Source organism: Pipra filicauda, unplaced genomic scaffold (genome assembly GCF_003945595.2).
Source record: "Pipra filicauda isolate LSUMZ 115617 unplaced genomic scaffold, ASM394559v2 scaffold17_size4572894_pilon, whole genome shotgun sequence".
Classification (NCBI taxonomy): domain Eukaryota; kingdom Metazoa; phylum Chordata; class Aves; order Passeriformes; family Pipridae; genus Pipra; species Pipra filicauda.
In genome coordinates, this window is record NW_024104287.1 from 3,917,929 (window position 1) to 3,931,382 (window position 13,454).

At 41.8% G+C, this 13,454-nt stretch overlaps 2 protein-coding genes across 3 annotated transcripts in view; one reads left to right on the top strand and one right to left on the bottom strand.

Annotated features, from left to right (window-relative positions):
- Positions 1-12,076, bottom strand: part of SH3D19 (SH3 domain containing 19) — an 86,744-nt gene extending 74,668 nt beyond the window's left edge. For both annotated transcript variants that reach the window (XM_027721656.2, XM_027721655.2), the window contains exon 1: positions 11,750-12,076. In XM_027721656.2, the coding sequence (XP_027577457.2) occupies positions 11,750-11,867 (118 nt within the window). In that variant the 5' untranslated portion in view covers positions 11,868-12,076. The remainder of the gene's footprint in view (positions 1-11,749) is intronic.
- On the top strand, positions 11,862-13,252 carry LOC120322985 (translation initiation factor IF-2-like). The gene is made up of 2 exons (XM_039379872.1): positions 11,862-12,221; positions 13,049-13,252. Exons 1-2 carry the CDS (start codon positions 11,887-11,889, stop codon positions 13,056-13,058), a joined length of 345 nt encoding a protein of 114 aa, XP_039235806.1. The 5' UTR covers positions 11,862-11,886; the 3' UTR covers positions 13,059-13,252.
- Positions 13,253-13,454: the final 202 nt, after the last annotated feature.

The following is a 13,454-nucleotide window of genomic DNA, read 5'->3' on the forward strand; positions in this document are numbered from 1 at the left end:
TAGAGAGAAAGAAAATTACATATTAAAATAAAGGATTGTAAAACACTCAACCATAAAAAACCAAACAACTCTAAAAAAAGAAGAAATGTACCAGGCAAATAACAGTATTTACTTCTCTTAAGATACCACTGAAATACTCAATACCTTTTTCTCAGAATATTTTGTGGTCCTTTGTCACTATTTATGGTAAAAGAATCCCCAAACTGTTTACCCATAAAGGCACCTAATGAGAATGGTCTCAAATCTCAATGATTTTTTTACAAGTACTAATTTTCTAGGGAAGTGCATTTGAAATTAGCCTACTAACAAAATATTCTTCCTCCATGACATTGGTAATTCTGCTCAACAGAAAAATTCTGAGAAACTGAATGTAACAATTGCTTCTCACATGCATTGCATGCATACCATAAAATGGATTACTCCCAAAATGGTCTCCTGCACTTTAATCATCAAAGACTAAAAGATCTAGAAACATCATAAAAGGGATTAATGTGAAGGTGCAACACATTGATTTGTTTAATAATGTTGTCATATACCAACAAATTGTTGCAATCTGAGATAACCCTCATCCATCAGCTTTGAGTACACACTTAAAAGTTGTGCAACTCTAAGCTAGTATTCCACAGAACAGAAAGCCCAGCACTTCCCTATTATTGAAGCAAGTAATGTTTTAAACCATATTATTAAATAATGTAGTGATCAGCATTCAATTTTTTAATTAGTGAGTCACCTGGCATTCTGAAGACATTTTACTGAGGTGTGCGATGAGTTTATCCACATCTACTCCAAGGTAAGTGTTAAACAACTACCAAATCCCCTTCAAGGTACCTCAGAGTCCTTCTTTACTGGCCTAACGTGTGCGTGTAAATCTGCATACGTGTGCCCTTCGGTCCTGAAGGATCAGCCTGACCAGAAGTCCCTTTGTACAGCTGGATTCCTTGCATCATGCTTTCACTTCATGCAGAAGGCCCATCTGTGCAGTCCATCTGATCCCTCTGTAGCCACATCTGTTGTGCCCAGAAAGATGCAGCCACTGGACACCAGTGTCATTACCTTCTTAACACAGGCCTATGTGAAACATATCCTTCCAAGTTCCAAACCAGAAAATAACAATGTTTTATAAAAAGGGAAGACAGGAGGGGAAAAAAGAGAGGGACAACAAGGAAACAGCAAGTCACAGAATAGAAACACCACCAGCTGTGATGAAAGAGAGGCAGGTAACCCTTCCTGGGGTTTTATAAAAGCACTGGGCTTTTATACCACTTGGTAGCAAGTTCAAGCATGCACAGCAAAAATAAGTATGGTTCATGGTTCACAACACACAGCTTGGTGTATTATTTTTCATTTAAAAATTGAAAACATGGTTGAATTCAACACAATTTACAAAACATATACAAATCATAATAAAGTGCTGAGTTCTCTCTGTGTACAAAAAGAAAGGTGTAAGTCACAATTCTAAGAAATGCCTTTTAAACAACCACTCATATACATACACCTTTTATTCTTCACATGTGGCCCTTGTACTGTAGACAAAGCTGATTGCACCTACTTCTGGGCTTCTGAGAAACTACAGTATTTCACAGAGCTTTCTCACCCCTTTTTTTTCAAATGTTTGGCAACTGTACTTCCTTCTCCTCCCAACCTCTCAAAAAAGAGTAGAAAAAGCAGCTATTACAAAAGTAATTTTTTAGCCGCTTTTAGCCCCAACATGGGACTAGTGCATCTTGTCATCAGTCTTCTAAACACAAATCCATCCATTCAGTTGTTATTCATGGTAACACAAAGCAGCTTCCATACTGTTCAATGAGAGGCTTCAGAAATCATATGGCAACTTAAAATGACCAAGCAAAAGGATGGCAAAGCTATAAGCATCCAGAAACGCTCAAAACAAAGAATCCTGTATTTACCACAGATAAGCCCAGGGTTTCTGGGCACTCTTGTAATGCTGGCAGAAATGGTTGCAATTCTTTGGTACTTTGGAGAAATACCTCTTCTCCCATGTGCTCCTAGACCTCTCCCCACTTCTGTGCACTCACCAAAAAGGCCTACAGATCCTGTCACAGGCATCCAATTTCTGTAAATACACTAGTAAGTACCTCTACATTGCTACGGTGCCAAAATATCAGAAAGAAACACCTCAATTAAGTAATTCTTGATAATGGAACCACCAACATCAAGCCAGTGGACAGTAATTAGAGAAATGAAGTGTGCCTGATGTCGTGGCAGCTGCTACCATGCATTTCCCAGAGATGATATTGGTGATCTACAGCAAGCTTTTGTCATCGTGAAGTTAGGCCCATGAGTGCTGAATACGTGAGGGCTACAACATTATCCCATCTCATCGTTCAGTGCCACGTGTTCCATGCTGGTAGTGACACTCTTCCAAGCACTGTCTTGACCTGCCTAAACAATGGCTGTGGTAGACTACAGCAGGTGTCCAGCCTCAGGTGAACTTCATCATCCCATCTGGAGTTCACTGGGTGTTAAGTCAGACATACTCGCAAACGTTGGCCAGCTTAAGGCAAATGACCAAGCTTACAGCATTTGCCATCAGTTAAACTGTGGCACCTCACTATGCTGCAGAAGGAGAGAGTTTTAAAACTTCTAATTTGATCCCAAGTCCCACGTTTCTATTAGTTTCTATACCTAAATTTACAACGCAGTCATAAAATGAATATAGCACACTGATGGAGCAATTTATTACGAGAAAGTTATCAAAATGCTGAGCTTGTTTCTAGACATTTATGTCCCATTGCTCCAACAGCATGAGCCAACATCATTTAAAATTCTTTTAAATGATTTAGCACAGATGGGCACAACCTGAATCAATTTTCATGAACAGATCTGTGATACTGAGCACTCACGTTTTAACGTAAGAAGGAAAGCATGCTGAATACAAGTTTATCACCTTGAGAAAGCAAGTTATCTTAATTTTAGCTTCTCTCTTATAAATAAAATCAAAATACCATAACTGAAGAAAAAAAATCAAATGGCCTCTCTTATGCATACAATATTCTGTCTAGAAGGAGAATGGATCAGAAATCCCTTTGGAGGTAAATTTTCAAGCACTGTTTTTCCTAAGTTATAAGGAAGTAAATCACCATGCTCAAGACCATATTGAAAGCAGCACATAGATTAGAAATTTATCATCACAATTCAAGAACCAATGAATACCCAGTAAAGATACCAACCAAGGTAGGTAAAAGGTAGTAACTGATTTCTTACATAGAATAATCATGTTTCTTACTACTATGCAAGATTTGAAGACCAAAAGTCTAAGTGGATTCAAAAACAGAATTGAATTTGTAAAAGATAAATCCACTGGCAACGATTTAGCAAGGCCTTTTATATGCAGCCTCCAAGAACTTGCTAAGAAATTGACTGCAGAAGGGAAGGAATCTTTCTTGGAAGTAAAAACTGAATCCTAGGAGATGTTTCTTGCATACTTTCCTGAAAACATTTGTAGGCAATTGTAAGAAACAGGTTACCTGAGGGGATGAACCTGTTGTCTGACCCAGTATGATGTTCCTAAGGGCATGAAAATGATAAAATTCTTGGTTTTCTTCAGTTTGTTCACTGGGACACATATGAGCTACTATCACAGCTCTGAAAGGCTGAGGGTGTGCCCTTAGAGGAGTGACAACGTCAATAATTTGAAATCTTCAGCATGTTCTGATCCAATCACATTTTCTCCAAAAGCCTGAACAAGCTGACTGAGGTAGTAACACACACAACAAATACCATAATCTCTTAAAAAGCTTAGGGGGAAAAAAAAGGCAGTAGGAAAGGAAATGAACAATAAAATCTGTTGCATTCAGCTTCTACTACAGTGTGAACATTTTCAGCCTTGCTGTAATGAAGCCCTTCAGACTGCACCCAAATACAGCCATAGAAAGTAGGGATAGATTTGATTTGTAACACATGCAAGACTTCATAAACCAATTAAGTTCATCTTTGAAGCATCTTTTTTAGAATTCCATTAACTTTTGTCAGAAGATTCTAAATTTTCAAGTCAGAATGTCAAACCGATGTTTTTAGAATAACGCATGCAATCCATACAAATCTCTACAGATTTACAACACCACCTGAAGCAATTAGTGTAACAGCACTACATCAGATGGTCAATTTAAAAATACCAATAGACATAAAATCCTGTGTCTTTCAAAATTCATACAATGTTGAGGAAAAAAAAAGTAAATTTTCTTGGTATGTGCCATCAACCACTAAATCTGTGCTTTCCTGCAAAACTTATTTTTGTCCTTCACTGAAGGGAAGGATACTTGCCAAGGACAAACCACAGATCAACAGATGATATGTTGTGTTCCCAAATCTGCTGTTGAAATGCTTCAGTACCTTTGGTTCATACTGTTTTTCAAGAGCAGAGTAAAAAATCTTGGCCAGCAATGAGAACAAGGCTTCCACTACATTTTTTGTATAGATTGAGAACCCGAATAAGCAAGGTAGGACTGCACAATGAGAAGGCTGAAGAGGCCAGACTTCTTTACTCCAGAAAAAAGGTGGCAAAAGAGCTATTTAACCACAGTACACAGCTACCTGTAGGGTAGCAACAAAGATCACAAATGCAAACTCTTCCTGGCGTTAGTAGACAATATTGCAATGGGCATTGTCGCAATTGTGCCTTGGAAGGTTCAGGTTGAATGTGAGTAAAAACTCTTTCATTAGGAGTTAGTGCAGGGCTGAAGCTGAGCACCTTTTGGATGACCCTCTTTTGGATCCCCCTCTTTTGGATGACCTTCCAAGATACAGCTAGAAAAAGCCTTGGTTGGATGGATCTAGCCTTAGCAACAGGCCTGCTTCAAGAAGGAGGCTGGACTAGGTGACCCCAGAGCTCCCTTCCAGCCAGCACTTCCATGGTCACAAACACAAAATCATCAAAGCAAAGAAACTAGACCATGCTAAATGTAAAGTGCTGTATTTAATTATAGACAATAAGCATCAAGAGAGGAAGTTTATGTCAAGTTACTTTAGTGCTATAAAAATAGAATTTCATATGGCACATATTGTATGAGATTCTGACTGAAACAACACACACAAAACTACATCAACTTTTCATGGAGAGAGAGTCAACACCACTGCTTTGTTGTTTACAGATTTTAAATCAAGGTGATGTATGGCTTCCAAACAGATAAATTATATTTAACATCTCAGTAATTGCAGCTTAACTTGCTTCAGTAATTGCAGTTGTAGAAAAAGAAAAAAAAAAGGAGGAATTTAGGAGTACAAAACTTGAGAAACAATCACAGTGGAATGCTGAACTGATAGACTGCAAGGACACTTGGCAGAATGTCCAAGATAAGGCCAGCAGGAACCAGATTAGGAGGAACAAAGCAAGCCAACTCATCAATCTGACGTGCTAACTAAGTAAAAGGTAATTGTGGCAGGGGGAGATCAGGACCACGGACTCACAGCCACTGACTCAAGAAACTCATCTACTCAAAAGAAGATTTAGCATGTGGACTAATTAGCATAAGAAACAAGAGAGTCATTTAACCAATAGAAATAGAATACTAATTAATGAGAGAACTATGTAACTTAGAGCCACTAAACACTAATGCCTTCGCTTGCTAAGATGTATAAATAGTGAAAAGGTTTGATAATCGGTGTGCCGGCTTTGTGGATTTCTGTGCTGCACTGTGAATAAATCAAATACCTCGACTCTTGTGTGTGGATTGGTCTCTTGCACATCATGTGAAAGAAACCATTGCAGGACAACAAAGGCTACATGGTCAAAAGCAAATATTGACAAATTTATTTACAAATATTATTTTTTCCCATCTGTAAACAACAACCACTTCTGTAAAATGAGGTTATGACTCATTTTGCCCTTTGCTGTCTATCCCTATTCTTTATGCAACAACCCTGACTTATCATTTGTTGCCTTGACAGGAAATTACTGCTTTTAACACAGGTAACAGCACGATCTTTGGGCAATCATAATTCAATAGGTCATTCTCTGGCTACAAAATACCTCTCCTTAAGCAATGATACATTTCTGTGCCTTGCTTTGGCTATAACCTAAATGAGAAAGTTTGTTTCATCACTTAATAATAATACTTATTATTATCAGTTGTCCTTCTACAGTTTCCTTGGTTAGTAAATCACACTGTTGACTATCAGAATGTATTCAGTTATTTTCCTTAGAGCAGCTTTCCTTTTTAGAAGGGTTGTTTCTTCAGAGGACACAACATTCTTTGGGGTTTAGTCTACACTCTTGGCCAAGTGACTGCAAGCAGGTTTTTTTCTTGTCACCGACAGTACACTCAAATTTCAATGTTGGGGAATTTCCATATATAAGCTATGTTAGTCAACTTCCAGAAAAGCTTTAGTTAATATTTATATTTACCTCAAGCAAGCTACAGTCAAAGACTATGAAATATAGTGGAAATGTGTGCACTAACTTCAGTGAGATATGGAAAATGTCCGATCAGGTAATCCTTTCAATACTTACATGATACAACATCCCAGCACCAGTCAGAGATTATTACAGAAGAATTACATATTTTGTGCTCTTTAGATTTTAAATATTTTACTGTGGTGGTGCCTGAAGCAGTTATTAAAAGTGAAGTCTTTGAGTAGTGAAGTCTTTGAGTTTGCATTGGGACTACCAAAACAAAACAGACTGAATCCTAGGAGGAAGAGGGAAGAGATGCTCAGCTGGTAATCAACTCTACTATTGTGAGGCAAATGATTCAATAAATAAATAAATGAAATTAATAGTGGCACCACCCCCACCCCCCAATGCTCCTGTCAGCCCTTTCTTTAAGGGCTTCTGGCATACACATGGACAGAGTAGCAGACACAGGTAGACTATATGAATTTATTTAAGACAGGTGATCTACTCTATTGGGATTTTTTTTTTCTTCTCTGAATAAAAGAGGATAAATGGTTATACTCGGTGTGGACAAACAGAACAATTCTCAGATCAGCACTGAAGGACACAGGCATGCAAAGAAGTTTCCAGCTGAACAATGCTGACATCTGTTCTGCAAGATGCAGATCTTTCCACTTCTAAAATATAAGATTTAGTTAAGCAACAAACTCTTAGAATCACCCTTTTCCTAATTATGCTTTATCTCTGCTCCAGGGTCACTGTGCCCCTTGGGAAGGACTAAGGTTGAGCTGTTCTTGTTATGATCCAGTGAATCCTAAAGGACATCATCACTGAAACAGTCTCAGACTTAAGAATTTCGTGAAGAATTTCAGACCATCTTACTCTTTACTTCTTAAGCTCAAACACGTATTTTTGCATTAAGATGAAAACAACTGCTGAGCATTCTTGTACTAGATTCTTCATTTATCAGTTAAAAATCCATGATGCCTGCAAATTAATGTTCACTGAATTTCACCAGACACACTATACAAATGTACCCCCATAACCTCTCAGCATGCTGAGCAGTGACATATTCAACCCTAATTTGTTTTATTGGACACAGCTCATTGTTCTCAGCTTCAAAACAAGTCAGCACCAGTTTGATGTGGGAGTTGTGGGAGCAGAAAGAATTGATCCAACTCTGAACCAGATCTTGTTTTGGCAAAAAAAAACCCCAAAGCACTCAGTCAGTCAACGAACCAAGAACTGATGATTTCACTCATAACCTAAAATTGCCCACTAGAGTTGAAAAGGTTCCAGGAAACATGTGAAATACTATGGAGAAATGGAAATAGAGGAAGAGGGGAAAAAAACCCCTACAACAAAACACAACCCAGAGATGTTTTAATCAGCATAGCAAAACTCATATGCAAAATTTGTGTTGCAACAAACCACAGACAAGCATTTGTGATAAGTAAAACAGAGCAATATTAAATTAAATCAAAGCCTTTCCTTGTACTATTGACCACATGTACTTTTACCACACATTAAAGTACAAATCACAATAGGTCTTCATTATCAACTCAAATAAATTTGATTATTGGTTTCTATATTTGGCAATTTCATTTTATTTTTGAGTAAAGAAATCCACATCCATAATGGGCTATACTTTCTCAGGGAACACTGCCCAGAATTCAAAGTGAAATAATGCAGATACTGAATATGTTAAAAATGTCTTGTGCACTTTAGATAACTTCAGAATATTGGGGCACTAAGCCCTAATGCAGCAGTAAGGACACATAATTAACCAATGCATTTCATAACTAAAATTTACCATATTCACTATAAACTTTCCTGCAAGTCTGCTTATTTTAGTCAGTAGTCATAGAATAAAAAGCTAGTGAAAACAGGAAAGCACACCACATTAAGGCTCTAAGTTAGCCTGGAGAGAGCCTGTAAGTCTATGGAAAAACAGGATTTTAGTGGGGTTTGTTGTTGTTCTGGTTTGTTTGGAACTTTTTGTTTCCACTTTATTAAAAACAAACTAAATAAAAATACTAACATTCTAAACCAAAAAAAAAATCCAGTAAACATCCTATGGTCTCTATTACTTTCCAGAACAATAATGTATGTGACAGAAATATGCCACAAGGGAGGTAGAAACTGATCACATTATTTTGCTTATTTAATCGCAGTAAAAAACCCTAAAGGTTTCCAACAAGCCTAGCTTCCTTTCCCACAGAAGATGACCATATGATTCAGTTTCAACGAACCTAGGAAGCAACTTTTATTCTTCTCAATTTTTAAAGAATATACCGTAGTTCTCCTCCCTATCATTAAAAAAACCTACACATATTAAAAAAAAAATCATTCAGTCAGCGTTTTCTCAGAAAAACATTTCATTAGAAGAATCTCAAATTGCTCTACTTAATATCTCCTCACAGGTTTTCCAGAACACGCTAAATAAAAAGCTTTCTCGAATTCAGAGAAAATAATTCCATGACATGGAATCATGACATGTAGTGTGGTAAAAACAGGCGGTCAGACAAGTCACCTGGGCTATCTACAACTAACCCATGGATAATATTGATTCTGACCATCTCATCCGCTCACCTCTCCAAGTTTTCAATCCCCGCTTTACCATCAGCTCTGGCACTTGCCTGGTGCTTAAGTAAGCATTAAACCAGCAAAAAGGCCCCCAACTCAATGCAGCAAAAAAACCCAAACACGTCAACCCCCCAGTGAACCAAATAAAAAATCCATGCGTAAGTCTCTAACAGCTCTCAGGCTGCAGTTGTACAGCAACCTAAGCCAAACTAACTTCTGGCTGGCATAGCCTCTTACCTCCCTCCAGCTGCATGTTCCTACTCTTTCCCTTGTGCCAGCTTCAACATTCATCCAAACCTGTGCAAAACCATTCCAGCGAGCTGAATCAGCAGGCTCCCATCCACTGAAGAGAGCTAAAAAAATATCCCACTGCTTGGCCAATGCACCAGAACAGGCTGGTGCAGGTTCTAGCAAGCACAAGGTCTCCAAGAGAGGCCTCAGCAGCCACCCAGTAGATCAGCCTAGGCTGCCACCAAGCCACAACTTCACTCACCAGCAGGTTGGACAAGCAGCAGAGCTGATACACAAGAGAGAGCAGAAGTGCACATCCACAACGGAGATCACACCTCTAGAGCAGCAGCAAGCTGTTAGATTAGCTTAGCTGGCTTTATTCTACAACATGAGGCATACTACAACTGTGACTAGCTTCAAGGGAAAATACTACTTCTTCGTTCCAGAGCCTCCTGTGCTCTGGTTGTCCAATAAAACAGTGCTAATTACATGCCTGAGTGTTTAGTAAGTCAGAAGCGTTTGTGAACTTTCACCTTTCGAGTACCACTTTGCATATGTGCCTTGCACGTGCAGGACAAAGATGACCAATGCATTTTCATGTATAAGCTGAACATACCAGAAATTTTAAGTTGCTTGCATTCACAATTAGTTTAATAGACTGAACTGCTTAAATTGGCCGTCTGCTAAGGTGCAACTACATTGCTTAAACCCTGTAAAAAATATCTAGCAGGCTTATTTAACACCTATTTATATTACCATCCTGGCAGTGTAACCGCACATTACATGCAAAAAAACCCCACTTATTTTCAATAGGTTTGTAAATAAAAGTATGTAAATAAAGGCCAAGTAAAGGAAGAACAGCAAACTCATCCACCTTGGATGATATTCTTCACGGATGCCTTGAGAATACTCTGCTAGGAGTCCTTGTGCTGTTTTCCCAGTGTGTAGTCTTGCAAACAGATGGAAAGAAGGCGAGACAACTAAAGCAGAATGCTATTCATTCACACATACTTTACACTAGTAAAGTAAACATAAAGTGCCGGCCCATTTCCAAGGGTGGTTGTCAGGACAAAACACTAATAAAAACTGAAAAAGGAATACGAGTCTTTTATTACTGGTTATTGCATTGTGCCAAAGACAAACTCTGGGAACAAGCTTTGTTCCACAAGAAGGTGGCAAAGGTTATATACATATATAAACTGTAGAACCAACTCTGTGTTTTCTGCTAATAAAAACCTCCGAAAGAAACACCTTTAGAAAACAGGTACCATAACCAGCAGCACGAACTATAGTGGAAACCATACAGGAACCAACACTGGGTTTTTTTGCACTCTACCCCAGACAAGGTGAAACCCTGCACACATTCCAAACCACAGTGGTTTCAATAAGGCCCTGCTAATCCTCCACCTGCCCAGATAGGCAGTGACATAACTTGGGTCACTGGAAGCCACGGCACCTGCCTGTTCCAAGTTTTCCGCTGTGATCCCTCAAGTTGCTGTGTTTTTGTCATCTACAAAGGGACACTCAATTTCTTGTTGCTGAAATGGATGCAAAACCACCCAAATTGTAGAAGATGCTATATTGCCACAGTTGAATCCTAATTATTAAAAATTGGAATATTTGGAATTCAATTTTAATTATGCAGTGTGGCTGAGACTTTACCTTGAAACAGACTTTAGGAAAATTATTCATTCTGGAGGGAAGTTTACACTGACAGAAAAATAAATGCTGTGTTCTCACCTCAGTGACTACAATAAAGTGACATGTGTGTTGCCCCTCAATCAACAATAAAGTCTGAATTAAATACTTTCAATTGCTGCCAGGATCCACTGCAGTTCACTATTTCAAATAAAAGCTTGCTGCGACCTCCAGGTCTCTCTATAAATACATATCAATCTGCTCACTCCCAAGCTCCATGCCTTCTTGTATGCACCAATTCCTGCCTTCTGTCTGCCAGGGCCTGCTGTCCATACCTACATAAAAATGGCTACATGTAAACAGCGTTGATATCTAGAGCTTCCTCCACCTTGGTACTTTGAAGAAAAATCGGCATTTAATTTCCTGATAGGGCAGCCTATGCAACTGGACGTGTCTGTGGTGGCCAGCACATGCCCAGGTTAGCATCAGCGTGGCGAGACACTGAACAGGTTGCCCATGGAAGCTGTAGATGCCCCATCCCTGCACCTGCTTAAGGAGGTGCTCAAGGCCAGGTTGGATGGTGCTCGGAGCAACCTGGTCTAGTTTGAAGGTGTCCCTACCCATGGCAGGGAGGTTGGGACTAGATCATCTTCAAGGCCCCCTTCCAACTCAAACCACCCTATGACTCTATGATCAGCTCGGAGCAGGAGCGGGAGCAGCTCTGGGGCTGCGCCTGGGGAGGACGGCCCGCGGGCACACGCCTGGGCTCGGATGCACCTGAGCTGAACGGAGCTGCCCTCGGGCGAGGCCACCGGGGCCGGCACACCTCGGGGCGGCAGCGCCAACGCCGCCCAGCCCCCGACAGGAATCCAGACCCGGGGAGCGGGCCAGGGCCGGCCCAAAGCAAGCGACGCCACGGCCCGCCGCGCCCCAGCCCCTCACCTGCCGCCGAGCTCAGCGCGACCCTCCGGTGCCTCCTGCCGAGCTCCCGCAGCTCCTCCTCGTCCTCCTCCAGCCTCCAGGCTTCGGCCATCGGCGGCGGAGGGGCGGCCGGCAGCATTTAGGAAGCGGGGGCTGCCATGACCGATGCCCTCTCCTCGGCGCGACCGCCCGGCCCCCGGGCCCGCCCCGCACCTGCGCCCTCTCAGCCGCGCTGCTCCCGGACACCGCTCCGCGCCTCTGCCGGCCGGGCGAGCGGGGCGAGGCGGGAGCAGAGGCGGCCTTTCCTGCCCATCCGCGGCTCTCCGGCGTCAGCAGGAAACCCGGCGGCCGCCTGGCACCGCCACAAAAGGGGGCGGAGGAGGCGGTGGCGGGGGGAGGTACCTGGCGGCCGCCGCCGGGCAGCAGCTCTGCGACCGCGGGCACCTCGTGGGGACGGGCCGGGACGGCCACTGCCGGCACCGAGCGGGGCGGGGTGAGCCCGGGCGGCCTCCTGCTAAGGGGAAGAAGGGGCTTGCGGCGAGCGGGTGCGAGGTCTGCCTCGCCTCACGACGAGGTCGAGGAGGTGCCAAGATGATGGCGCCAGGCTCTTTATGGTGGTGCCCAGCGACAGGACGAGGAGCAATGGCCATAAACTAAAACACTAGAAGTTCCACCTCAACGTGAGGAATAACTTCATTATGTTGAAGGTGGCAGGGCACTGGAACAGGTTGCCCAGAGTGGTCGTGCAGTCTCACTCTCTGGAGACATAAACCCACCTGGATGCGTTCCTGTGTCACCTGCTGTAGGTGACCCTGCTTTGGCAGGGGGTTGTACTCTATGACCTCCAGAGATCCCTTCCAACCCTAACAATTTTGTGGTTCTGTGAGGTGAGAAGGGCAGTTCCTGCGGGCGGCCGGCAAGCCGGGAGCCCCGGGAGCAGCGGGGATTGCGGGCGCGGCAGTGCTGCCCCGGTACCGGCCGAGGGCTGGGGGCAGGCGGGAGTCCGACGGACAGCGGCTGTGGCTCCCCGCCAGCAGGATGTGTGTCTTGGCCTGAGATTCTTGACGGTGGTTTGAACTACTTAAGGAGAGGTCATCTTAGGACCTACTTGAAACCAGTGAGGTACACACTTAGAGCGCCGAAGTGATATGAAAAACAGGGCCACATTTTAAGTCAGACACTTGTGTAGTTTTAGCTCTCATTTCTTTTTTTTTCTCCCGGGCCTCAGTTGCTTGTATGTAAAATGGAAATTATATTGCTTCTTCATGTGGTAATTGTAAAACCAAATCATAAATGTTTTCACATGTTACTCCACTTTAGGTACTACTAAAAAACTTGAAGTTAAATTCATCTTCAGAGCAAGTGAACGAGGGACAGTAAATCAATAAATTATGTGACCACAAATTAGAGCAGGAAGATACAACAAAACAGTGAGTAATCCTCATGTTGAGCAGTATCTGTGCTGACACACTAAGCACCATCTATGCTACACTGTGAAAAAAGCAGATCATACAGGTTAAAAAGAAATATGTCACCACAAAACTGAAAAAATATTTCATAATGTGTGAATACAAATGATTATCTGTGCATTTCTTAGTGATTCAGTTCTTGACTTTACCATCATTGTTCCTTAACAGAGGCTTTTTTTCACTGGAGCTCTTAGTGTTCAAGTGGTATAATAGTTACACTTTGAAGGACATAAGGCTTTATGCTACAAAAGGATGTA